Source organism: Bos indicus, chromosome 13, assembly GCF_029378745.1.
Source record: "Bos indicus isolate NIAB-ARS_2022 breed Sahiwal x Tharparkar chromosome 13, NIAB-ARS_B.indTharparkar_mat_pri_1.0, whole genome shotgun sequence".
NCBI lineage: Eukaryota > Metazoa > Chordata > Mammalia > Artiodactyla > Bovidae > Bos > Bos indicus.
In genome coordinates, this window is record NC_091772.1 from 53,919,232 (window position 1) to 53,944,142 (window position 24,911).

At 62.3% G+C, this 24,911-nt stretch overlaps 2 protein-coding genes across 16 annotated transcripts; both read left to right on the forward strand.

Annotated features, from left to right (window-relative positions):
* Nucleotides 1-1,718: 1,718 nt before the first annotated feature.
* On the forward strand, nucleotides 1,719-12,577 carry ZNF512B (zinc finger protein 512B). 4 transcript variants are annotated; one of them, XM_070801254.1, is made up of 18 exons: nucleotides 1,980-2,082; nucleotides 2,644-2,722; nucleotides 3,974-4,099; nucleotides 4,381-4,523; nucleotides 4,783-4,911; nucleotides 5,004-5,680; nucleotides 5,784-6,010; nucleotides 6,125-6,196; nucleotides 6,290-6,436; nucleotides 6,599-6,723; nucleotides 6,795-6,887; nucleotides 7,081-7,179; nucleotides 7,260-7,430; nucleotides 7,624-7,818; nucleotides 7,963-8,064; nucleotides 8,343-8,405; nucleotides 8,896-8,994; nucleotides 9,215-12,577. In XM_070801254.1, the coding sequence occupies exons 3-18, from the start codon at nucleotides 3,976-3,978 to the stop codon at nucleotides 9,458-9,460; spliced, it is 2,712 nt and encodes a 903-aa protein (XP_070657355.1). In that variant the 5' UTR covers nucleotides 1,980-2,082; nucleotides 2,644-2,722; nucleotides 3,974-3,975; the 3' UTR covers nucleotides 9,461-12,577. The 4 variants fall into 4 exon arrangements, with proteins under 4 accessions (XP_070657354.1, XP_070657353.1, XP_070657355.1 ...); XM_070801255.1 differs by having other exon boundaries at nucleotides 2,019-2,082; nucleotides 2,689-2,722; XM_070801253.1 differs by lacking the exon at nucleotides 2,644-2,722 and having other exon boundaries at nucleotides 1,719-2,082; nucleotides 4,001-4,099.
* A 191-nt stretch (nucleotides 12,578-12,768) lies between these two features.
* On the forward strand, nucleotides 12,769-24,033 carry UCKL1 (uridine-cytidine kinase 1 like 1). Of its 12 annotated transcripts, none has more exons than XM_070801261.1 (15): nucleotides 12,769-12,928; nucleotides 18,439-18,629; nucleotides 18,864-18,970; nucleotides 19,081-19,251; nucleotides 19,332-19,403; nucleotides 20,043-20,232; nucleotides 20,352-20,413; nucleotides 20,980-20,996; nucleotides 22,633-22,731; nucleotides 22,812-22,905; nucleotides 22,993-23,055; nucleotides 23,136-23,258; nucleotides 23,398-23,505; nucleotides 23,588-23,744; nucleotides 23,855-24,033. In XM_070801261.1, exons 1-15 carry the CDS (start codon nucleotides 12,816-12,818, stop codon nucleotides 23,932-23,934), a joined length of 1,647 nt encoding a protein of 548 aa, XP_070657362.1. In that variant the 5' UTR covers nucleotides 12,769-12,815; the 3' UTR covers nucleotides 23,935-24,033. The 12 variants fall into 12 exon arrangements, with proteins under 12 accessions (XP_070657362.1, XP_070657357.1, XP_070657361.1 ...); XM_070801256.1 differs by lacking the exon at nucleotides 20,980-20,996 and adding an exon at nucleotides 21,712-21,836; XM_070801260.1 differs by lacking the exon at nucleotides 20,980-20,996 and adding an exon at nucleotides 22,044-22,063.
* The last annotated feature ends 878 nt before the right edge of the window (nucleotides 24,034-24,911 follow it).

A 24,911-nucleotide genomic window follows, 5' to 3' on the forward strand; every position in this document is an offset into this window, starting at 1 on the left:
ACCCTGCCTGCCTTGGCTGCCAGGTGGGCTGCACCCAGACACAGACACAGGTGTGTTAGGTTCCTAGGGCTGCCTTAACAAATGACACAACGAGGAGGCTTAACAGAAACGAACTTTCTCATTGTACTACAGGCCACAAGTCTGAAATCCTTGGGCAGCACTCCTTCCAGGACTCACAAAAGAACACCTCCTTGTCTCTCTCAGCTTCTAGGGGCTGCCCCATGGGATCCCTGGGCTCATGGACACACCATTACATCCTGAATTCTGGGGTCCCATCACCTCCCTGTCAAATCTCTCTCCTACAGGGACACTTGTCTTGAGAGGTAGGGCCCACCTGGATAAACCAGGGTGATCTTGTCATCTCAAGATCCTTAATTTAATCACGTCTGCAAAATCCTCATTCCAGATAAGGTCCCACTCATTGGTTCCAGCGACCTGAAATGGCTGTCTTTTGGGGGGGTCCCCCATTTAGCCCCTCACAGAAGGTAATGCCCTGACATAAGAAACACACGGGTCACAGTACATGCCCCCATACGTACCCACACAGCAACCAGGCACACACAAATACTAACAGGCCCCTGCAGCTGGACACATAGGCACAAACACGGACATATAGACACCTGTGTCCAGATGTACAACACAGTGACACACGGGGTCCCAACATCCTGTGACCTCCTAGCACACAGAAAACACCAGGCACAGTGCACCCCCCACACACAATACACACAACATCACATGTTGCCCTGTGGCCTGGACACACATTCACTAAGACCTGGACAACCATTTGGGTACTAACATACAACAGGCATCTTTCCCACCTAGCATAGGACACAGACACACCCTGACACCCTGGTGTCTTGACACACGTGGTCACGTAGACACACCTACACAGAGAGGTTGACATGCCACACATGCAGACTTATACAGGGAAAGCTATAGCCTTGGATGCATCAGAGCAGACACAGTGACTACCTCGCAAAATCCTGCAGGTCATGACCCCAGGGTGGGCACAGTGAACTAAGGAGGGATCACCCAGGCTTCTCTGGCTCTGATTTCCAGGCGAAGGACTGACTGACCCCCCACAGAGGGCTCCGCCCTGCCTCTGCCCCAGAGTGGACATGTCTTGAGAGAAGCAGCTCCAAAGGGTCCCTGGGAGAACAGGATGCACATCTGCCCAAGAGCTTTGCGCCCTGCCCACAAGTGCAGCCACACCTGCTCCAGTGTGGACAAGCAGAGGAGGCGGAAAGGGCCTCGGGGAAAGGGGAGCTCCTTGTGCCTCCGGTTCCAAACTACTCCCCTACTCTACTTCATTCATTACAAGTCATAGTGAGGTGGGTGCGCTGTCACATCCAGACCTGATACCAGCAGCCCCGGGGAGGGCCCAGTTCTGGGGCACAGAGGAGCAAGGCACTGGTGGCTGGTCTAGGACCACCCCCCAGATTAGCAAGAGGATGATCAGCAACCCCAGGAAAGCCCACAGGCCTCAAACTGCTCCGGCACTGCCAGGAGCCAGGCCATTTCCCCAGGGTGGCCACAGGCAGACGTGGTTACAGGGCTGATTGGAAAAGAGGCTGGATCCTGCTTGGCAGGCTCATGGCCCCCGGGGGCCAGGAGTTCAAGGTCCCAGAAGAGCGCGGCCTTTATGGCCACACCTTCCCCGGGCCAGGTGGTAGAGATGCCTAATCGCTTCCATCCGTGCGTGCTGGGTTTGGGACTGCACCCAGCGCCCCACCATGCCTCAGTTTACCCCAGTGCCTGAAAACCGCCGACGGAGGCGTCACTGGCCACTTTGCTCTGACGGCCCAGCCCACGCAGGGGACGGACAGGCAGCGGGGCTAGGGAATGGCCGAACAGGCCCCCTCCCCCGACCCGTCTCTCCCGTCGCCGAGCAGCAGCAGGAATACCGCGAGAGTTCGCCCCCTCCCCCCAACAGTAAAACTGTCAAAGGTGGGAGGGGCGGGAGCGCGCATGTGCGCAGCGCGGCGCGCAGCCTGCGCCGCCCGGACCCTGCGCCCCTCGCCCCGCGCCCCGGCCCGGCCCGGCCCCGGCCTGCCCCCGGCCCCGGCCTGCTGGGCGCCGCAGGTAAGCGCCCCGCCGCACCCTCGGCCGCGCCCCCGGGCGGCCCCCGCGCCGGCCGCGCCCCCGACCCTGACCCCGCGCGCAAATCGGGGGGGCCGGGCCCCGAGCCCCCGCCCGCCGCCCCCGCCGCGCCCGGACCCCCGCGCCTCGCCCTGCGCCCCGCGTCGGCGCCGCGTCCCTGCCTCCTCCTTCTCCAGAAAAAGTCGCCATTTTGGTTCACTGCCTTTGGGCCCCCCCCCCCAGGCTCGCGGGATCGGCCCTTCCGGGGCCAGGACGGGCCCGCACCCCCCGCAGGTGACAGGTGGGTGGCGAGGCAAGCCTCCAGGTGTGCGTCCCCTGGCCGGCCTCATCCGCGCGCCCGGGCCTAGGCCGGGGTCCCGGGGTGAGCGGCCTGGACCGCAGTCCCGCCTCCAGCGTCGCCTGCGGTCAGCGCGTGGCACTCCTTTCCATCCCAGTGAGGGTCCCACCTCCGCGACCCTGCTGGCTCCTCAGGGAGGGTAGAAGCCCGTTCTCCTTGAGCGCGAGTCACAGGCCTTGGATGGAAGGAGGGTCTCTGCCTCTTAGGCCAGCTCTGGCCCCCGACCACCCAACTCTGAATTCTCCACCCAGGCTGGAGGAGGACTGGAAAGGCCGGGCTCAGCAGGTACCCACACCGCTGGCCGCTGGGGTCATCGTGGGGTTGGGGTGACTGCTGTTGGGTTGTCTTCTTGGAAACATCAGTGTGAGCACTTCTAGAGAAGTTTGTTTAGAGCTCTCTGGACCCTTACCCGCCTCCTTCAGGCTCTGGATACAGGCCACCCTGTGGCCATGGGCAGTGACTGCCCTGATCTCTGACCTCATCCTGCCCAGAGGGCCTCTGAACCTCCTAGGCACAGCAGATCCTCCCGTTTTCCTCTGATAGAAGTTAGTGAGGGGACTTCCCTGGTGGTCCAGTGGTTAAGACTTCACGCTTCCAACTCTGGGGGCTCAGGGTCCATCCTTGGTCGGGGAACTAAGATCTCAGGTGCCATGAGGTGTGACCTGAAAAAAACAAAAAGAAGTTAGAAATCATCAGGGGAAGGATCACTTGCCCACACACCCCTACCACCTTCTGTGGCCTTGAGAGTCCCTGTGGGAGGACCCACAGGGCTGGACTCAGAGTCGCTCCAGCTTTCAGAGTCTGTGGTCTCTGGAGTGGGGCTGGTGGGCCTGTAGGTTGGAGACAGCATTTCTTGAGGGTGGAGGCGAGGAGGCCAGTCAGGTGAGGAGTGATGGAGGGGTCCAGCATGAGGCGTCCATCTGGTTGGAGGGGCTGCGGCTGGAAACAAGGTGGAGCAGAGGCTCCGGGAGGGCAGTTCTGCTGGCACAGGGACTGGAGAAGGTATGTGTGCAGCTAGGGAGGGTGGGGGCCCTTAGCTCCCACCTTGGCTGTTTGTCCTGGGGAGAAGAATGCAAGGGTGTCGGCTCAGGTCCCAAGCATGGCCTTGGGTCTGGGCGGGGCTGTGGGGGAAGGTGTTCCTAGGTGCCAGGCCAGCACAGCTGTGACCTGCAGCCACACTGGTGTCATAACTGGCCCCCGAGGGGTGTCCTTGACCTCCCTTCCCTGGGGCTCTCTGGGGTGATGTGTCTGGAGACAGGGAGCCCTCTGGAGCAGGTGAGGGTCTCAGGACACGGCTAGATTGTTCCAAGCTGATGATGTCTCCTGGCCATCCAGGGAGACTTTGGCTGGGCAGCCCCTCCCTTAAAAGAGAACTAATCCCCCCCCCACCCCCAACCTTTCCCTTGTGACTAAAAGCACAGGCCAGCAGGCTCCCCCTCCTCAGGCCAGAGTGTGGGCCTTTCCGGGGGTGGGATCAAGGGAAGCCCATTTTCAGGTCCTGAGTGGGGCCGGCGGGTCTGTCCACTTGCTCTGCAGAGATGACTGATCCCTTTTGTGTTGGAGGAGGCCGCCGGGTCCCAGGATCCAGCAGGAGTGGGCCTGGGAAGGATGGCAGCCGGAACGAGGTCCGACTTCCTGTGCTCCATGAGCCCCCAAAGCTGGGTAAGAGGAGGCGGCCAGTGGTCCTGGGTGGCCAGTGCTGGGTGTAGGCCTCCCCGGATGTCAGGCTCCTGGGTGCCCAGCCTGGCCTCCTGAGAGGCTTCCTGGGGAGGGAGCAGCCGGGGCCCAGGGTTCTTGACCAAAGCGGACCACAGCCTCCTGCCTCCCTGTCTCCATGAGTGCAGGGGACATGAGGCTCATTCCAGGCAGTACCAGCCCCCCCGGCTGGCAGATGAGGCTGTGGGGAATGCATTCTCTGAGGCTTGATGTGTCGTGTGCTGCAGGACTGCCAGTGGTCCGGGCTGGGCAGACGGTGCCCAGCCAGGCCGCACTCTGCTTTGACCTGGAAAGTCCAGCTGGCGACAGGACGGAAGGGAAGAAAAAGGGGCGTCCAAAAGCTGAGAATCAGGCACTCCGAGACATTCCTGTGAGCTCCCCGAGGGCTGGGTGGGCTCTTGCAAGGTGTGCCTGGAAGCCTACTGCCTTGCCGGGCTTGCCTGCTGTGGGTCTAGCGCTGAGCCATCTGCCCACATCTGCCTGCTGCTCTGTGCGCGAGGGCTTCGAGATGGGGCCCAGTGGACCACATGTGGGAGTCCTGCAGGCCTAGGGACAGTAATGAGTCTGGGGCTGGCTGGTAGAGGCCTGGGTGGCTGCAGGGTCAGCAGCCTGGCCTTTCCCACACCTAGCTCTCCCTGATGAACCAATGGAAAGACGAGTTCAAGGCGCACTCAAGGGTAAAGTGTCCAAATGCCGGGTGCTGGCTGGAATTCCCTAGCATCTACGGGCTCAAGTACCACTACCAGCGGTGCCAAGGGGTAAGGGACTGCAGCCTGGGGAAGGGGAAGCCTGGGGCCCACCCTGCCCTGGCTGTTGGCTTGGGAGTGTGCATGTCTGCCCTCTCCACCAGGGTGCCATCTCAGAAAGGCTGACCTTTCCCTGCCCCTTCTGTGAGGCTGCATTCACCTCCAAGACCCAGCTGGAGAAGCACCGGATTTGGAACCACATGGACCGACCCCTGCCTGCCCCCAAGCCTGGGCCAGTCAGCCGGCCAGTCACTGTCAGTCGGCCGGTTGGGGTTAGCAAGCCCATTGGAGTAAGCAAACCGGTCACTATCAGCAAGCCCATTGGCATCAGCAAGCCAGTGACAGTCAGCCGGCCAGTGCCAGTCTCCAAACCAGTGACGGTCAGCCGACCCGTGCCAGTCACCAAACCAGTGACGATCAGCAGGCCCGTGCCAGTCACTAAAGCTGTCCCGGTCACTAGGCCCGTACAAGTCAACAAGCCTATACCAGTCACCAAATCTGTACCAATTGCCAAGCCAGTGACAGTCAACAAACCGGTGCCAGTCACCAAACCAGTGACTATCAACAAGTCGGTGCCGATGACAAAGCTTGTAACAGTTACAAAACCCGTGCCAGTTGCGAAGCCAGTGACGGTCAGCAGGCCCATCGTGGTCAGTAAGCCAGTGACGGTCAGCAGGCCCATTGCCATCAGCAGACACACACCACCTTGCAAGGTGGTGCTGCTGACCAAATCTGAGAACAAAGCTCCTCGGGCTGCAGGGAGGAGCAGCGGTAAGAAAAGGTATGGGGGCTCCTGCCAGGTTGGGACTGGGTGTCCCCAGGGCAGTCCAGGGGTAACAGGGCCCAGAGCGGGCCCTCCTGTCTTTACTCCCTGCTCCCTGCAGGACTGCGGATGGCCTGGACACCTGCCCCATCCCACCCAAGCATGCGAGGCCAGAGAACGGAGAGTACGGCCCGGCCACCCCAGAGCAGAGCTCGGCCTTCCAGCTGAGCACAGACCCCAGCAGCAGCCTCCTTTCTCTGGGCAGCAGGCCCTCAGGGGGCAAGGAGGTGCCGAGGGCTCCAGGCCCCGGGTCCCCGCCTGAGGAGGGTGCAGAGCGCGTAAAGCACAGTAAGATGGGATTGGGAGGCAGCGGCCAGGGTGAGGCCAGTAGTGAGCCGGCCTAACCTTACCAATGGTTATTTAACCAGAGCCTTGGCTTCTGTTTTCTCTCTCCTGAGTCAGGAAGGAAACAGAAAACACCCAAGAAGTTTACGGGTGAGCAGCCGTCCATCTCAGGGACTTTTGGACTCAAAGGTGAGGCCTAGACTAGCCAGGCACCCTCGGGGCCGGACACATGCTGTGGCCACACCCTCAGGTGACACCTACCTTCCCTGCCTGTGCGCACAGGACTGGCCAAGGCAGAAGACAAAGCCCGCATCCATCGGGCCAAGAAGCAGGAGGGCCCAGGCCCTGAAGACACGCGGAAAAAGGGGCCAGCCCCCACCAGCGCTGTCAGCAAGGAGGTGCCAGCTCCTATGACCCACCCAGCCCCAGGTAGGGGCTGCTGAGTGGCGAGGCACAGGCCAAGTCTTGACAATGGGGGCAGTCCTGAACCATGGGGACGGGGACAGAGTGTGGGCTTTGGGTTCTGTGCTTGGTGTTAAGGTCATCTGGGAGCTCCTGCCCCTCACCTGAGGCCCTGGCCTTGCCCTGCAGGTGGCCCCGAGGAGCAGTGGCAACGGGCCATCCACGAACGGGGGGAGGCTGTCTGCCCCACCTGCAATGTGGTCACCCGCAAGACCCTCGTGGGGCTTAAGAAGCACATGGAAGTGTGTCAGAAGGTAGGGCTGCCCCCTGGCTCGGGAGGGGAGGCACCCCAGAACCGACCTCTCACCAACATGCCCATCTGCAGCTGCAGGATGCACTGAAGTGTCAGCACTGCCGGAAGCAGTTCAAGTCCAAGGCCGGCCTCAACTACCACACCATGGCTGAGCATAGCACCAAGGTATTCCCCCGGGCCCAGCTGCCGTCCATGCTGCGCACTGGCTGCGGGTCTCCTTCCCCCCACCTGCCTGGCTCTGACCACTGGCCTCACTGGCACAGCTTAGTGGCTCCCGTGCCTGACTAGGGACATCTGTGGCCCCGGGCAGGGGCGGGCCCCGTGGTGGCAGGGGCACTGAGGCTGGCCTGCCCCTCAGCCCTCTGATGCCGAGGCCTCGGAGGGGAGCGAGCAGGAGGAGCGGGAGCGGCTGCGAAAGGTGCTGAAGCAGATGGGCCGATTGCGCTGCCCCCAAGAGGTGAGTGGGCCTGCAGGTGTGGACGCCAGGTGGATGTGGCCCAGCTGCTCGCTACACTCACCTGCCCCTCGGACCTCCAGGGCTGCGGGGCTGCCTTCTCTAGTCTCATGGGCTACCAGTACCATCAGCGACGCTGTGGAAAGCCGCCCTGCGAAGTGGAGACCCCGTCCTTCCCCTGCACCCACTGTGGCAAGCCCTACCGCTCCAAAGCAGGTCATGACTACCACGTGCGCTCAGAGCACACAGCCCCGGTGAGTGGCCACAGCCTGGGCGCTCGTTCCTCAGGCACCTGCCCTGTGGGCTCCCTCTTCCCTTCTGGGGGACTGGTGTGTCGGGGGAATGAACCTGTGATGGGCGTCTGTGTCCCCAGCCTGCTTTCTCCTGTGTTCTCTGTGTGGCACATGCCATGTGACTCACCAGCTCACCCAGCCTCCCCCTCCACAGCCCCCTGAGGAGCCCTCCGACAAGGCTTCTGAGGCTGAGGACCCACTGGGTGTGGAGCGGACTCCCAGCGGCCGTATCCGCCGCACATCGGCCCAGGTCGCTGTGTTCCACCTGCAGGAGATCGCAGAGGACGAGCTGGCCCGAGACTGGACCAAGCGGCGGATGAAGGATGACCTGGTGCCTGAGACTGCACGGGTGAGCCCTCCTCCCTGTCTCTGAGCGTAAGGCCCCCGGGAGGAACCTGGGCAGTCCACCCGCCTCCTGGGTGCAGACCTCCCATCCATGGAGGGGAATGTCTGGGTCACCTCCAGCTCACCCTGTCAACTGCTGTGTCTGTAGCTCAACTACACACGGCCAGGCCTTCCCGTGCTGAACCCTGAGCTGCTGGAGGCATGGAAGAATGAGGTCAAGGAGAAAGGCCACGTCAACTGCCCCAACGATGTGAGCTGGGCAGGCTGGGCAGGCATGGGAGCTCTGGGACTCAGGACAGAGGGCCCAGGGCTGGCCTTGGGGGAGACTTCCGTGTGGCCCGAGTTTCCTAGGCAGAGGCCTTGACCTCAGCCCTAGCAGCTCAGCCTGCCACACCCTCTGACTTCTGGGATCACACCCACCCACCTGCCTCAGATGGGCCCCAGGTCCCCTGGGCTGAGCAAGGGGTGCACAGTGGTCAGTGGGCTCAGGCTGGAGAGCCCGCCCCCACAGTCACCTCCCACCCCCAGTGCTGTGAAGCCATCTACTCCAGCGTGTCCGGCCTCAAGGCCCACCTGGCCAGCTGCAGCAAGGTCAGTGCCCAGGCCCTCCCCTCATCCGTGTGCTCGGTGCTCCTAGCTGCTCCCCAGGGTCCCATACATCCTGTGTGTCCCCCTGACCCTTTGGGGTCCAGGGCCAGCGCAGCCCAGGACACTCTCCCCCCAGCCTCAGCCCAGCCGTAAAGTCAGTCAGTCGTGGTTAGTCCTGTTTATGGGCTCTTCATCTGTGCTGATACAGGTGGGTGGTCAACCCAGGGTTGGGGCTGACACCCTCGGCAGTGGGGTGTGACCCTTCCCCGGAGCACCTGCCTCCTGCCACCCTCGCTGTGCTCTCTCCTGCAGCTAGGGCACCTTGGTGGTCCTGTCACAGCAGCCTCGTAGGTCTGTGAAGCCTGCCCAGTGGGCACCCATCCAGACAAACCTCACAAGTGTGGGGGCCCCGGCTGCATCTGGGAACTTCTGGTCCTCCAAGGGCCAGGGTGGGGGCCAACCTCTGGGGGTTGGACTGCCATGTGCCTTACAGGGGGACCACCTGGTGGGGAAGTACTGCTGTCTGCTGTGTCCCAAGGAATTCAGCTCCGAGAGCGGCGTCAAGTACCACATCCTCAAGACCCATGCGGAGGTGCGGCTGGATGGACTGGCCCCGTGGAGGGGCAGAGGAGGGGGTCGGGATGACAGCTCTTGTTGCCTTTGCTTGAGCAAGTTGCCACTGTTGAGGAAGCTTCTGGTTTCTCTTCAGAGTGGCTTCCCTGGAATCTTGGGTGCCCAAGACCCTAGGGCCCCTCTGTTCTGCCTTGCAGTGTCCCAGACCCCAGGGTCTCCACTGCTGCTTCTTTCCTCAGAACTGGTTCCGCACTTCGGCAGACCCGCCTCCCAGACACAAGGGCGTGGACTCCCCTGTGCCCAGGAAAGAGAAGAGTCCAGCCAGCGGGAAGAAGCGGGGCCGCAAGCCCAAAGAGCGGCCCTCCGAGGAGCCGGCCCCCGGGACGCCTCCCCACCAAGACGACTGGCCCCCAGCAGGCAGAGACAAGGGGGCCCGGGGCTCCACTGGCCGGAAGGTGGGAGCCGGCAAGGCACCTGAGAAGTGAGCTTGGAGCCTGGCAGGTGGGTGGGGCCCGGCCCCCACACTGGCCCGGCCCCTGTGTCTGGGGTGGGGCACCAGAGCCTCCTGCCCTCCAGGTCTCCACCCCTACCCCACCTGTTTGTCTGTTCAGCAACGGTGGGCAGTCCTCTCCTCCCTGAAGGTAGCCCCTTCCCATGCAGGCTGCCGCAGGATGCCCTGGGCTGGGGCTCCCAGGAGGGCCGGGCAGCTGGGAGTGCAATAGTCTGGAGGGACCATCACGGGCGGTGGGGGAAGGGCTACAGCCTGGGCTTCAGATGTGGGTACTGCAGAGCAGGCATATGGCCTTCTGGCCCTTGGCACATGAGCTCTATGCCCCATCTGCTTTGAGTCCAAGGCTCAGGGGGTCCCTGGGTAGCCCGTTGTTCTGGGCTGATGAGGATACGTGAGCGGCCTCGCCTCTTGACCCAACACTGGAACCCCAGCACCCCCAGCTACCTCCCAGGACAGACCCCAAGTCTGACAACTACCGTGCTGACCTGATGGCCCACCCCACCCGTGCCCCGCTGCCTTCTGGTTCCTGCACTTCTGCTCTCTACCTCTCTAGGCCCACCCTCCCTTGCTGTGCAACCCCTGCTGTGCTCAGGCCCCTGCCCCACTGGCCTGTGTCCATCGTGATGGGGGAAGCTGTCTTGCTCCACAGTCTCCAGTAGTGCTCTCTGCTTGAGGCCAGCAGAGGCTCTTCTGCCATCACAGAACTGCTGAGCAGGGCTGAGGGACTGTGTGAAGCGAGCTCTGGCCTCAGCCTCCAGCTTTGCTAATGCCACTGGCCTAGATCACATAGCCCAATGGATTTAGGGAGGGCCAGTCTGGGTTCCAGGGTCACCTGGGGCCCATAGGCCTGTGGAGTGGGGACCTGGGGCCTGGCTTAAGTAGTGACCACTGTGGGAAGCAGCCTCAGTCTGCTGGCCTGGGTTGACCCATGGCCAAGCTCCCGTGGAAGCCTCCTTCCTCCTTTTTTACCTGCTCTTTCATTTCTGGTCGTGTGGCCTTTTGATGTGAGAGCCGAAGGCCAGGGTGGGAACTTGGCCGAGGTCACATAAGTTGGCAGCACCAGGGCTCTGTCTTGGCTCCCTTTGGTGCCCTGAGGAGTGAGGTCTGTAGGTTGGGTCAAGTGGAGTCCAGGGCACTGAGGATGCAGCCACATCTTCCCGCCGTGGCATTGCTGGGGCAGGGAGGGTTTCAGAGCTGTAGGTTTTGACGGAGGCTGTTTTCTACTGGGGGGTGGGGGTGGGCTGAGGGCTTGGCCTTGCCGATCCTGGATGATGTGAATTTTGATATTTGCTTGTGTGCGTGTGTCTCCTGGGTGTAGTGGATGCCAGTCTCGTTGCTGTGACAAGTAACAAACCTTTTTTTTAATTCTGTTTTTTATACAAAAACACCACAATCTAACATTTTGGTGCTAAGGGTTTCCTGGTGCCGACGGTGGATCTAGGGGCTGGGCTGGGGTCCCTCCCCTGCTCAGGGAGGCAGTGCTAACTGGGCATGCCTGCCCCTGGGCTCCTGTCCCCATCCCACCCCTGGAGAGGAGGGTCCAGTGTGGGCTCAGTTCTCCTCACCCTGCACCAGGGAGACGGCTGCCAGGAGGCTTGGGGGCTGAGGCGCTGTACTGCCTGTTTCTAGCTTCTTCGCTTGACCGGAGTGCTCTGACCCTGGGCAGTCCTGGCTTGTGTGCTAGGGAGGGGATGTGGAAATGTGGACTCCCCCAACTCACACACACCTGATCTGATCGGCAGGTAGAGGCCTGGGCAGGGGCAGGAAATCCAGCATCAAATATTGAGGCAGGCAGTACAGCTTCAGGCAGGAGGGCTTTCCTTCCTGTATTCCTGGGTGTCGCTGGTGTATGGCTGGTGGAGGTAGAGGTGGGTGGGCAGCCACCAGAGGGGCAGCTGTGGGAGGGTGCCAGGGAATAGGCGCTGGTGGGGCCCCACCTGCACTTTGTCCTTGTCATCGATGGTGGGAAGAGGTTGGACCTCAGCACCTCGGCAGGGGATGGCCGCCTGGCCGGCCTCTCAGGTACTTGGCCCTTGGGGAGTTGGGGCTGGTTTTGGTTGGGGGATTACTTTCACTGTCACCCCTGCCATCCACGTGCGATCTCTGATGTGGGAACCTCACCGGACGTGTGGGAAGAAGTGGGGTCCTGGGTAACTTGATGTTTAGCACTTTAACCCCCTTCTTTGTCTTTAAGGTGTGGGGACTGCTGGGTGGGGGCCCCTTTCTCCTCTTTCCCTCCCTGCTGGTCCATGCTCTGGCTGGTGGGTGGCAGTGACAAGCTGGTCTGATGAGCCCTCCTCCCACGGCAGTGGAGCCCTTGGTGGCTTGGTGGAATCTGTCTACATCCCATTCTGATGGGAGTGCAGCCAGGTAGTCACCTAGCCTTGATTGACACCTTCAGTGAGAGGGACCCAGTGGCAGACAACCCCCTCCGTGTGGTGGGCATGGACCCTGCCTGAGACCCCAGGCCCAGGGCACAATGCCAGGTCCCTTTCTAAAGATCTACCTCTGGCCCAGCCCACCCCCCTTGCCCTGAGAACAGGAAAGGGTTGACTCAAGGGACCGAAACTTCACACAAAATAGGATGCACTTTTTTTTGCTCATGCAAGGGCAGATGAGTGTCCCCTGGTGTGACTGATGGCCCTCCCGCCATAGCCCCCTCCTGTCCCTCTGGTTTGGAAGGGAAAGAATGGGTGCACCCTGACCCACAGAGTCCCTGTGTGTTGTCCTCCGTGGGCTCCAGGCAGCTGTCCTGAAGGCCTGGGGTTCTGGGGGAGCCAGCACCTCCTGCCTGTACTTTGGGTTTCTTGGTTTGGGTTTTTTTAATGCCAGTTCTCCGTATTAAGTGCATTTTGAAAGAGAGGTTCCAGCTATCACTTGTAACCATATATATACATATATATTCTATCTACAAAGTGTTTATTCGCAAGATGTTTTTGACGGTGAGCTCGGGCCCTGCCCGCCTTGTGACCATCTGTCCCTGGTCCTCGTCCCCGCCCCCGCCCCGGTCCCGGGAGTGGCTCGGGGCGGGCCATCAACTGTATGTATTAAAAATAACTGTATCAAATAAATGTTTATTGATTTTTTTTCAGCGGTTTTGTGTAGCCGAGTTTGTGGTAAAGCGTGGGCTGGGGTCCTTACCTGCACACCCGCCGCAAGGCCTCGTGAGGCTTGTAGTTTGCGGGGCGCGCGCGGCCTGGTGGGACTTGTAGTCCGCGGAGCGCGCTGGAGGGCGCGCGGCGCCAGGCCCTGAACCATAGCTCCCGACAGCCTGAGCGGCCGTCCCCCAAGCCCCGCCCCACCCCTCCCGCGGAGAGGCCCCCGAGCTCATGGCTGCGCCCCCGGCCTCGGCCGACGCCCCCAGACCGGCGCCGCCGCCCCTCGCGGCTGGAGATGGGCCAGACCGGCCGGAGGGGAAGACCGAGACCACGTGCGAGGACCGGTAGGCGCGGCGCGCCCCTCGTGTTCCGTGGGAGGAGCGGCCCAGGGATCCGGGCCTGGACCAGCCAGCGTTCCCCGTGGCCGGTCCCCGTGGCCTGGCGGGGGAGGGCCCTCATGGACTGCCGCGGGCAGGGCCCGTATGGGGGCTCGTTCTGTCCCGAGCCGACGCGGCGCCGGGCCTACGAGCGCTGGGCTGGACTGTTAGCCTGCCGGATGCTTCCAGGTGGTCAGTTCGTTCCGGGACCCATACAGACTCGGCCTCCCAGCTGAGGCCAGAGGTCGTGATGCTGGGTGGTGCGGGGCACGGTGTCTTCCAGTTCCCGCCTAGGCACCCGGACAGTCGCGGCTCTGGGGACTTTGCAGGAGGGGACATTGTGGCGGAGAGGCGGAGTTCTGTCCCCTGGCTGGGGAGGCAACTCCCGCTCACAGCCTCTGGGGCCCGGACCCAGGAGGCAGAGCAGCGCTCAGGGGAGGGCTGGCTCTTCACTTCCGGGTCTGAACACCGCCCCACCCCCCTCTCCCCGCCTGACCCAGCGCTGGCCACAGGCTGGGTCCAAAGAAAAACTTTTCAGCCTGGCGGTGTATCTGGAAAGTGCCAAAGTGCCATGGCTTGGACTGCTCAGGACTTGGAGCTGCCAGCAGAGCTGCTGGGCAAGCAGGGAGAGGGTCTCAGGCCCCCTGCGCCTGAAGGAGCCTCTGGTGTCCCTCCAGGCTCACAGCCTCCTGGTCAGCAGTGACTGAGATCCTGGCTCGGATGACAGGGTGGGAGAGGAGGGACCTGAATCTGTGACACTTGTTAGTTCCAGAGAATCTGATGTGTCGGAGACCAGATAAACTCTTGAAAAGAGCGCCCTCTGCAGACATCAGTTGGCAGCGGCTGGCGGCCCTGCCTGGTGCACAGATGGAGTAGTGGACCTAGGTGCCCCTGGCAGGGCCAGGGTGACAGTGGTCTTCCTCCTAAAAGCGTGGTCCCCAGGCGACAGGAGGGGAGCCAGGGCCTGTGGGCAGTAAGCACAGACTAGCACATTCTCCCACAGAGCCTCATGGAGTGGCCCTGAAGCTTCTGGACATCTCGGGGAATTTCTCATTACACCCTGCCTTCTCTTCTCTGGGATATTCCTCAAGCACGTGCCCCCCTCCCCCCGCAGTTCCTGCACAGCCCTACACACCTCTCCACCCTGACGCAGTCCCTGCACACCCCCCTGCCCCCCAACCCCATGGTGAAGGTACCAGAGCTGCCTCCCTTCCTTGTCTGGGTGTCTGTGCAGGTGCCTCCGCACTGAGGCTCTCGCCTGACCTCGGCTCCACTTTGCCTTCTGTGGTCTGCATGAAGGCTTCTTGTGCGCCTGGCCTTCCGGAAGGGACCGACTTTCCCTTTGCACTGGAGGTGCTGGTGGACTAGTGAGCACCCTTTGGGCTGTCTCTGGTGGGGTCCAGGTGGACACAGGTCTGGGAGCTGCCACTGGGCTAGTGGAAGGAAGCTGGCCTACTTGCTCAAAGCAGCGGGAAGGAGAGGGTCCTGTAGGGGGATTCCCAGTGGGAGGAGTGGTGACTGCAAGTCCCTGGAGCCTACTGTACCCCTTCAGGACTGCAGCCCCCCGGCCCCAGTTCTGTCTGCCCAGATTTCTGTTCCTGAGCTTGTCTGGGCCACCTACCCCCAGACCAGGCCCCAGTGGGCCAGCTGCTCTCTCCTCTGACTTCTTTTACTCACTCGCCCAGGAAATTCTCCTAAAGCAGGATGGGGCTCAGGGCCCCCTCTGCAGCCCTGAGACTGAGCAGGGCAGGTAGGGTGGGGGTGGGAGGGAGCAGCTCCTGGTGGGTGGGGGCAGACCTGTTACCCCAAGGTGGTGCCCAGAAGGGGCTTCCTCTGAGCCCTGAAGCAGAGTAGAAAAGCTGGTGTATGGACTGCATTAAATCACAGGGAGGAGGCTGGGGACCTGGGATGTGAGTGAATACTGCGGCCACACACCAGAGGGCCTGCTTTTCCTCCTACTGCTGGCCTGGGGCGTGGCTGTGACCCTAGTTAAGCACTGAGCACTGATGGTGGCCTTGAGGGATGTGCTGGAGCCTTCCTGGGGGAGGGGGCAGTTATTCTTGGAGGAGGCCTCAGGGGGGTAGAGTTTCAGGTTGTTTATGCTTTCAGGAGGCACCTGGGGCAGGGGTGGGGCGCTTAGCTCGGCTTTGTGCTGATAGCTCAGCCTAAAGACACCTTTGCTTTCCCTGTCTTGGGGCTGGGGGCCCTGCGCCCTGCGGCCCCTGGGAGGTGGGGTCTGGGACTTTCTCCAGGGTGTTCCGGATGGGGTTCCTTAGCCAGCCCTGGCCGGGCAGCATGCCAGCCTGAGCGCAGGAGGGGCAGCTCACCCTGATGCTGGCCTGAGTCTGCCTGGCTGTTCTCCTCGGCAGGGTCAGTGCTATTAATATCAGGCCAGTGCACAGCCCCAAGCTGGTGATCCTCTTATGCCTGTGGCCTCGGCCCCTGAGGCTGGTGGTGAGTGTTGTTGCTTCTCTTGGGGCCTCTCACCCGTTGGCCCCCCGACTCCCAGTGGGCAGCCTCTCCCATCAGGGCTCGGACCTCACTGCAGCTCCGCACTGGTTGTGTTGCCCACCCATGGAGGGGCAGCTCAGGGGGCTCCTGAGCTGTCCTGAGGGACTGCTGGGAGCCTAAGAGGCAGTGCAGGGACACCCCTGCACACACCTGGGGTCATCCTGCCATCCCGGTCTCCCTCGTGTCCTGGCCATGAGCAGCCCCCCAGCTTACCCTGGCATCCGGGTGTCAGGGTGCTGGACCCTCGGAGCAGAAGGCAGGTGAGTGGTAGGCCTGCCGTCTTCCGGTGAGGATTCCTTTTTTCACTGTGTCTCGGCTACCCCCAGCCCCGTGCACTGTCTGGTGGACACCAGGGCAGACAGGCCAGGCAGCTAGGCAGGCCTGCCACCTGCAAATGTCAGCTTTGCTTGGGGCTCTCAGTTATCGGCTGACCTTTGTCCATTATGGTTTGTAATCCCTTGGGTTGACATTGCCTTTAGTCCTTGCGGATGGCAGCACCCTGACATCTGAGAGCAGGCAGGTGAGGCCTTGCATGACTTTCCAAATCAAAGGTTGTTTTCTTGCCAAAGTGGGGAGAGGCCTGCTCTGGAGGGTGCAGTGAACGGAGAGCCTGGCACTTGGGGAGGTGGTGGGGCCTGACTTGGCTGCCGGCTGGATGCTATTCAGACCCATTGCCAGCCCTCGGTGGGCGGCTTTCTGGCAAGGTCACCCCTGCTTACCTTCAGCTCTTCCCTGAGAAGGCATCCCTCCCAGGCTGTCAGTACCGCAGGCCTCGGGAGCAGTGGTGGTGGTGGTCATCGTCACCTCAGTGGGATGAGGGTCAGTCACCGAGAGAGGTGATGCTCCTGCTGGGGCCCCAGCTTGGAGGGAAAAGTGGGGGGACGGTAGTAGCACTCGCCCAGGCCTCCTGTCCCACGCCGGTCCCGCAAGGCGGCCTGTCTGTCCCAGAGCCTGCTCGGCATGATGTCTGGTCTGTTGGCAGAGCCTCTCTGCCCCTCTGCAAACCCAGGTTTCTGTGTTGGCATTTCCTTTTCAAGTAGAAGGCACAGACTGGACTTTTTTTCCTCTGGGGGCATGTGGAGCTCCTCTCCCCAGCTACGGGCCATAGGTCACCTCCAGGGCCTGGGGGTTGCTCGCAGGTTGGGGGCAGCTATATTTGAGCCCTAAGGCCCTGTGCTCACTGCTGGGGGCCAAGCGCAGCTAGCAGAATGGCCAGCGGTGCCCTCTGACCAGGGTCTGGAGACATCCAGCTTGGAGGAGTGTGACACCGGGCATGCCAGCCCTGCCCCGTCACCTGGGTGTCCTGCTGTATGCTCTGTGCTCAGCTCCACAGACGCGTCGTAATTGCTTCCTCAGAGCCGCAGAGGCGACGCTGGGGGCAGAGGCCAGGGAACCCGGGCTTGCTCCCCACCCACACCATCCAGATGACAGAGCACCAAGGCAGCCCGGCGCTCTGTGTCCCCTGGGACAACGCTGCACCTCCTGTCACATCCAGCTGACGGTTCTCAGCTGCTTCAGTTGTGCTGACAGGGCCTCTGTGCCGTGGAAGCCGCTGGTGTGACTCATCACGTGTTAGCCCTGAGCTAATTCCTCTCCCCGCCTCCCCCTCCATATACACGTGGGCACAGACGTTGTCCTCCTGCCTCTTGGCAACACTGGGTGCACTGGGAGCCACACAGCTGGGAATGCCAGGGGAATGCTAGGTTATCCTGAAGTGAGCCAGACGGCCCTGCACTCCTGGGGACATCTCCCCAAGGCCAGTTTCACAGCGCCCTGTACCTGGCCACATCCTGGCCACGATGGTAGGCTATAGCAGTGACGGCGAGCTTCAGGGACAGACCAAGGGTTGGTTTGGTTTTTGATCATGAAGGAGCATGTGCTCATAAAACACACACACCTGAAGTCCTTGCCCCTGACCTTGGTGTCTGAGGCCGGAGCTTGCTGTCTGTGCTTCCACCTGACAGGCGTGTGCTGGCCTTTACGGCTCATGGCACTCTGCCTTCTCACCTGATGGCACATCGAGGACGTCTTCAGTGTGTGGCTCCTTCTCAGGCTTTGACCCGTATCTGAGCAACATCCATCACTGGGCTCTGGCTGCAGGTGGACATGTCCTACCCGGGTTGTCCAGAGTGCCCTGGTTCCTTGCCTGGATTGTCAGCCTGTTTTCGGCGTCTCTGGGGCAGGTCTGCAAGCTGACGCTGTGAGCAGTCCACTTGCTCTCTCAGGCAGTGACTTGAAGCGCCTTCTCCCTAAGCTGGTCCTGTGCCTAGGGCCACCTTCACACGGGCCTCTGTGTCCAAGTCTGTCTCCCGTCTGATCGCTCGGCCAGGCTGACAACCTGAGCCTCCCCTGTTGTCCCCTCAGGCCTTGGGGCCTCGAGCCAACCATCATGTCCATGCCCCTTTGGGGTATAAATCTGCCAAGAAGTCAGCACAGCTCTGCTCACTGGAAAAGGCCCCAGTGGGGTCTGCCTCCCTCCCCCAGGTCAGGTTTCCACCCCACCTCAAATGCAGCCTTTCCACCCTCTTCCCTGTACTTGGCACGGTGCCCTGGGTCTCCCTCCTGCTCCATCCTCTCTCTCTGGAGCCCTTCCCTCTGTGCCCAGAAGGATGGCAGGGACTGGGTCTCACAAAAGGAGAGGGCTGCCCCGAGTGTGTCAGGGGAAGGAACACAGTCCTTGATGGGTCTTGACTGTCCTTGGCGTGACCACCTCCCATCTCCCTGATGCCCAGTCCACGTGGGAGGAAGAGCTGGGCCAGGACAGTGCTCCCCTGGTGTCCCCCGCTGTCCCCTGGATGGATGGGCTGCAGCCGGGTGTGCTGTGCCCCTACACAAGTCTGCTCATTTTCACCATGCCTACGTGCGTGCATAGGGGCACCACATGGACTAGTCACACTAGTCCTGATGTGGGGTGGCTGGGGGCTGATGGCCCTGGGCCAAGACGACCGTGTCCCCCTTCCCTACAGCAGCAACGCGGAGTCCCTGGACAGGCTGCTTCCACCTGTGGGCGCGGGGCGCTCACCGAGGAAGCGTACCACCAGCCAGTGCAAGTCTGAGCCGCCCCTCCTGCGCACGAGCAAGCGCACCATCTACACAGCAGGGCGGCCACCATGGTACAACGAGCATGGTACCCAGTCCAAGGAGGCCTTTGCCATTGGTGAGCATGGCTGTGGCAGGAAGGGTGGGCCAAAGCTACCATCTGGTGGGACCCCCGAGTAGAGGGGTGGGACCCACCTCAATGTCCAACTCCTGTGCTGGTGTCTTGTGACTAGCACTGCTTGGGCCCCTTGGTCCAGGTCAGAAGAGGCTGTGTGGGAGTGGCGGGCACCACTGGGACTCATCTGTGAGCTGGGCTGGGCCACTGTGCTCAAGGTCTCCACCCCACCCACAGGTCTGGGAGGTGGCAGTGCCTCTGGGAAGACCACCGTGGCCAGAATGATCATTGAGGCCCTGGATGTGCCCTGGGTGGTCTTGCTGTCCATGGACTCCTTCTATAAGGTGCGGGTGCCCTGTGGTGCAGGCTGCCTCTCGGAGGCTCGTGGCCCCCGCCCTGGCCTGGGGCCTGAGCCTGCAGCTGCCCCCAGCTCCTCCCCTCCCCTCCACCGCAGGTGCTCACCAGGCAGCAGCAGGAGCAGGCTGCCCACAACAACTTCAACTTTGACCACCCAGATGCCTTTGACTTCGACCTCATCATCTCCACGCTCAAGAAGCTCAAGCAGGGCAAGAGCGTCAAGGTGCCCATCTATGACTTCACCACCCACAGCCGGAAGAAGGACTGGGTAGGCCGTGGGCTCGGCTGCACTGGGCTGGCGCAGGGGCCCCAGGCCGATTTGCTTTGACACACACGGTTCCTTTGCAGAAAACTCTGTACGGTGCAAATGTCATCATCTTCGAGGGAATCATGGCCTTTGCTGACAAGACGCTGCTGGAGGTGAGAACAGGCTCCAGGTGGACGACCCGGGTCCTCCTGCAGGACTGGCCTTAAGCACGCTTCCATCCCAGTTCCCGTCCTGTGCTGAGGCCCAGGGTTGGGTGAGCTGCCTTGTCTCCTGAATCTCACACAGCCCCTTTGCGTCGTGGCTGCCAAGGTCAGAGCCACATTTGTGTGGGGTAGGTTCACGTGTGTGTGCGCACATGTGTGTTCTTACCTGGGAGGGAACTAGCCTCTCATGTGGGCGCTGTCCGCAAAGGCATCCTGTCCTCTTGGCAGCTGCCCCGCAGGTGACACCCTCCAGCCAGGCTGCGGATGGCTCCTTCCCTGCTCTGAGCGAGGTCTTTGCCTGTTTGGCTCTGCCCTAGGCCTTGCTGCTTGTGCTGGTCCCGAGTGTGAGTTTGCTCAGGCCCTGGGAACCCCACTGCCTGCTGTGCATACACACACACTCCACACATGATGCACACCAGACACACATTCAGCCACACCACACCCTCCCCACCCCAGAGGAGCCCTGAGGGCCTTGTCCGCTCCTGGGCCCACACCCAAGCCAGGGTCTCTGCCAGAGGCCATCCCCTGTGGCCTGTGCTGCCCTGCCAGTGTTGGCCCTCAGCTGCTCACTGCACCTACCCTCCATAGCTCCTGGACATGAAGATCTTTGTGGACACGGACTCTGACATACGCCTCGTGCGGCGACTGCGCCGTGACATCAGCGAGCGGGGCCGGGACATCGAGGGCGTCATCAAGCAGTACAATAAGTTTGTGAAGCCCGCCTTCGACCAGTATATCCAGCCCACCATGCGTGTGGCAGACATCGTGGTGCCCCGGGGTCAGCCTGCAGGGCCATCTGGCAGGGAGGCAGGGATGGGGGGCACAGCCAGACATTATCCTCCCTCCTGTTCCCCTGAAGAGTAGGGACCGGACCTCACCCTCCTCCTTCACCCCTAGGGAGCGGGAACACAGTGGCCATCGACCTGATAGTGCAGCACGTGCACAGCCAGCTGGAGGAGGTGAGCCACAGCTGGCCCCACTCCCACACCCCACAGCCCTACCAGCCAGCCCCCACTGCCACTGCCCAGGGCTACCTGTCCAAGCAGCCCCATATTTACTGGCCAGGGGCAGCTGGGCTCCCTGAGGGAGTGTGGGCCTTGCAGGGACGGGTACAGCCTATCCCTTTCAGCCCTTCTGGGTGACTGGGGTTTTGGCACCGGGTCCCTTGTCCCCAAAATCCTAGAAGGTCACACACCACAGGCTGGCCATGGGGGCCACCTATCCCTGGGGTTGGCTTCACAGTGGGGTGCTTGAGGCCTGCGAACAGAGCTCCAGGGGTCCCGGCTCTGACATCCCGCCCAGAGGTAACCGTGTCAGACCACAGGAAGCTGACCTCTCCCATGGCAGGCAGCCCCTAGGACCCTCCCCTCCGGGGCTATGGTGTGTCTGCTCTTGGGTGGGGGTGGCCCGGCTGGCTGAGGCACACGGTGGCGACAGGCCATGCCGTCCCATGACTTTGAGGTGAGCGGTGCTGCCGTCTCTGACACCCACCCCATTCCCTTGTGTCTCCTTGTCGCTGCCGCAGCGTGAGCTCAGTGTCAGGTAAGAGTTCCCACACCTGTCTGCACAGATGGAGGCATTTCCAACATCCACAGGGAGCTCGGAGTCTGGGCTGTCCCCTCCCACCATGCCCACCCTCTGTGGTGGCCCTGCCCCAGGCACAGAAGGGGTGGTGTGGTGGCTCCCACACTGCTTCTACCTGCCCTTGCCAGGTAATTCAGGCCCAGAGAGGTCAAAGGACCTGCCCAACATCACATAGTACCCTGACCTCTCTGGAGGCTTTTATCTGACTTGGGGCTGGTTGTATATGGTCCGACTCCAGGGCACAGCTATCCTGAGCCAGCACTCCTGGGCCCCAGGGCAGTGCCACCAGCCCGTCCTGCAGCTGAGGGCCTGGGCCTGCCCCTTCTCTGCTTGAGCCAAGAAGCCAGTCTCCTCCCCTAAGCGGTGGTGAGGCACCTACCCCCTCCTCGTTCCGCGCCCCCACCCCCACCCCCACCCTGCCCCGTGGGATGCTGGCCCACCCTGGGGCTGGAGGCAAGGCGCAGAGAGCCAGGTGGAGCCCTCAGGAGTTCTGGGCTGAGTGCCCTTTCCGCCCACAAGGCGGAAGATAGTGCCCCATCCCTATGCAGCAGTCTCGGAGCCCGGAAGCACCAGACCGAGCCCCGAGCTCCAGCTGCGTTGGAAATGCCTCCAGGCCGGTCGCCGGCCTCCAGCTTCCTGCCCACGCATCAGTCTCCGCTTGCCTCTCACCCAGCCCAGGGCTCCAGCGGAAGCCTTGGTTCAGAGACATAAAAGTTTCCAGGAAGCGTGGCTGCCTTGGGTGGAAAGGACCTGCAGGGCCGCCTGCTGTGGACTTGGCGGGTGCTCGCAGGCCCAGGGGTGCGAGCTGCAGGGTCTTCCTGCCACCGCCCCGCCTCCCTCCTCCCCCAGCCTCCTGCTCTTCCCCAGTCCAGCTGGTGGCTGCGGGGACCACGGTGCTGCCGCTAAGTGGTCTTCTCTCTCTCTTCTTTTCCTCTTTGTAAACCCTGGGGTTTCCTGCCTTGTTCCCTCCCTGACCTACTCTTCGCCTCTTCACCTGGCGGGCAGAGGAAGCTGCGCTGGGATCTGTGAGGACAGAGTGCTCTGGCCGTGGTGCTGCCCGCGAGCTGTGTGCCGGCGCCCGCAGGCCCCGCCCCCCCCGCTGGCCCCGCCCCTCTCCGCTCCAGGCCGGGGCAGCAGGGGCTGTGAAGCCAGCTCTGCCCCTCTCCCGAGGGGGCTGCGCATCACCTTGGGGAAACTTAGGCGGGGCTTGGCCTCAAAGCTCGGCTGTTTCCCCTGGAAGAGGGGTCCTGAGGTTGGGGACCAGGTGCCCAGCTTGGGGGCAGAGATTCGTCTGCCAGGACCCGGACCGGGAGGGCACCTGGAGCGGGGAGGGAGGCTCGCCCGAAACCCCTGCTTCCAGCCTAACGGTCAGCTGCTCTGCCTTCCACCGTGCCCTTTAACCCTTGCCTGGCTGTTATGGGGGAGGGCATCCGGGAATAGGGGCCTTCCTCCAGATCAACTACTGGGAGGATAGCCCCCACCCGGCACACTGCGGTGCGCACCACTACTGCCCCCCGACCCCCAGCCTGCAGCGGGAGGGTAGGGCTCTGGGGGAAATGCCCTCCTTGAGTTCCCAATCGGTTTGTGTCCTCAGAGCTGCTCTGGCCTCGGCGCACCAGTGCCACCCCCTGCCCAGGACGCTTAGTGTCCTCAAGAGCACGCCGCAGGTGCGGGGCATGCACACCATCATCAGGTGAGCCCCCCCCTCCCCTCAGGGCACTGCGGGCGGGCGAGCTGCCCTTCCCTAACCTGGCGAATGACCGCCACCCACAGAGACCGGGAAACCAGCCGCGACGAGTTCATCTTCTACTCTAAGAGGCTGATGCGGCTGCTTATCGAGCACGCACTCTCCTTCCTGCCTTTCCAGGTCTGAGGACGGGGCTGGGGGAGGCTGGGTAGCAGGGAGGAGGAGAAGAGGCTCCTCACCCTCATGCCCCCATCCTGCCCTGCACAGGACTGTGTGGTGCAGACTCCACAGGGTCAGGACTACGCCGGCAAGTGCTATGCGGGGAAGCAGGTACCAGGGGCCTGGCCTGCAGTGGGAGATAGGTGGAAACTGGGGAGGCAGGGTCTGACCAGCTCAACCTCATCCCCCAGATCACCGGCGTGTCCATCCTGCGGGCCGGCGAGACCATGGAGCCTGCACTGCGGGCCGTATGCAAGGACGTGCGCATTGGCACCATCCTCATCCAGACCAACCAACAAACTGGAGAGCCCGAGGTGAGGGGCCCCTGGGAGTGAGGGAGTGGAACCTCGGGGAGGGCGGGGTACGGGTGGAGCCAGAGGAGGGGGTGGCGGTGGAGTCCCCGAGAGCCCTGGTGGGCCTTCTGGGACCTCCTGACCCTGGGGCCTCCTGCAGCTCCACTACTTGCGGCTCCCCAAGGACATCAGTGACGACCACGTGATCCTGATGGACTGCACAGTGTCCACGGGCGCGGCAGCCATGATGGCTGTGCGGGTGCTGCTGGTGAGTGAGGGGGAGACGAGGAGTGGGTGTGTGGTGGGGCCGGGGCGGGTCCAGGGCCGCAGCTCAGCCCCTCACCCCACAGGACCACGACGTGCCGGAGGACAAGATCTTCCTTTTGTCACTGCTCATGGCGGAGATGGGCGTCCACTCGGTGGCCTATGCCTTCCCCCGCGTTAGAATCATCACCACAGCAGTAGACAAACGCGTCAATGACCTCTTCCGCATCATCCCTGGCATCGGTGAGGCTGCCTGGCCTCCTCAGTGGCGCTCAGGGGTGGGGTGGGGTGCGAGGGGGTGGGCAGATGGGCCTGCCTGAGACCCCACCACAAGGACCTGCTTTTTCCCCCAGGGAACTTCGGTGACCGCTACTTTGGGACTGACGCCGTCCCTGACGGGAGCGACGACGAAGAAGGCGGCTCCACTGGGTAGCCACCCACCTGCCCCAACTCCCCACGCCTCCCTGTCTCCCTTGAAGCTCGGAGTAGAGATGTTAATTTATTTTAATTAAAAAACGTGTTACCCATGTAACTTGTCTAAACATTTTATAAAATAAAGCTTTAGAGAAAGGAAGCCGCAGCCGGTGAGCGGGGTCCAGGACTGTTGTCCCACCTGGACCTGGCTTGGGGAGCAGGCCCCAGGGCTGCCCCAGTCCTCAAGTTCTGAGGCCCCCATGGAACTGGAGGACTGAGGGAGCCTGCCCTCCACTGGGTTCTGGCCAGGGCCCTGCCTCCTCCCGCCCCCAGCCCCTGCAGGACAAGGGGTCCTGGTCTTGTACCTAACTTTCCTCGTGTCCAGGCTTGGCCACATTTAGGAGAGGGCAGAGCTCGACCTGCAACTCCTGGACCTGCTAGACAGGCCCTTGGTGGCCACCTGGCCTGGACCTAGGGCTCTGGGTCTTACAAGGTGTCAGCAGCCTCTACAACCACTACCCCCGCCACCCCCACACCCCGCGTGTTTGTCCCACGGCAGGGGGCGCGGGTGGGGGGAGGAGACTGGTGTGCGGGTGGCTGAAGGAAGCAGTGAGGAGTTCGTGCTGGCCACAGGGGCCCCACTTGCAGGGGAGATGCCGGTGCCTCAGCGAGCCGGCCACATTGTCAGGGCCAGAAACCACGTCCGGCCCTGCCTTCACAGTTTTTGGGCAAGGGTACCCGCTAGGGTGCAGACCTGCCTGGCTCACAAACCTGAGGCAGGTTCCCAGCTGCAGTAGGTGGGCTGTCAGAAGCCCCCACACAGATGTCCCCTCCACCTCATGGCCTGGTCTCACTCTTTTCTGCCCTCCTGGTCTCTCTTGGTTCCCCGCCCCCCTCACAAAGGCCATGTCATGGAAAAGCTAGTTGTGGGGCGGGGACAGGAAGTCTCTGGGTGGGGGCCAGGCGAAGGGCAGCAGATAAAGGCGGGAGCTTGGT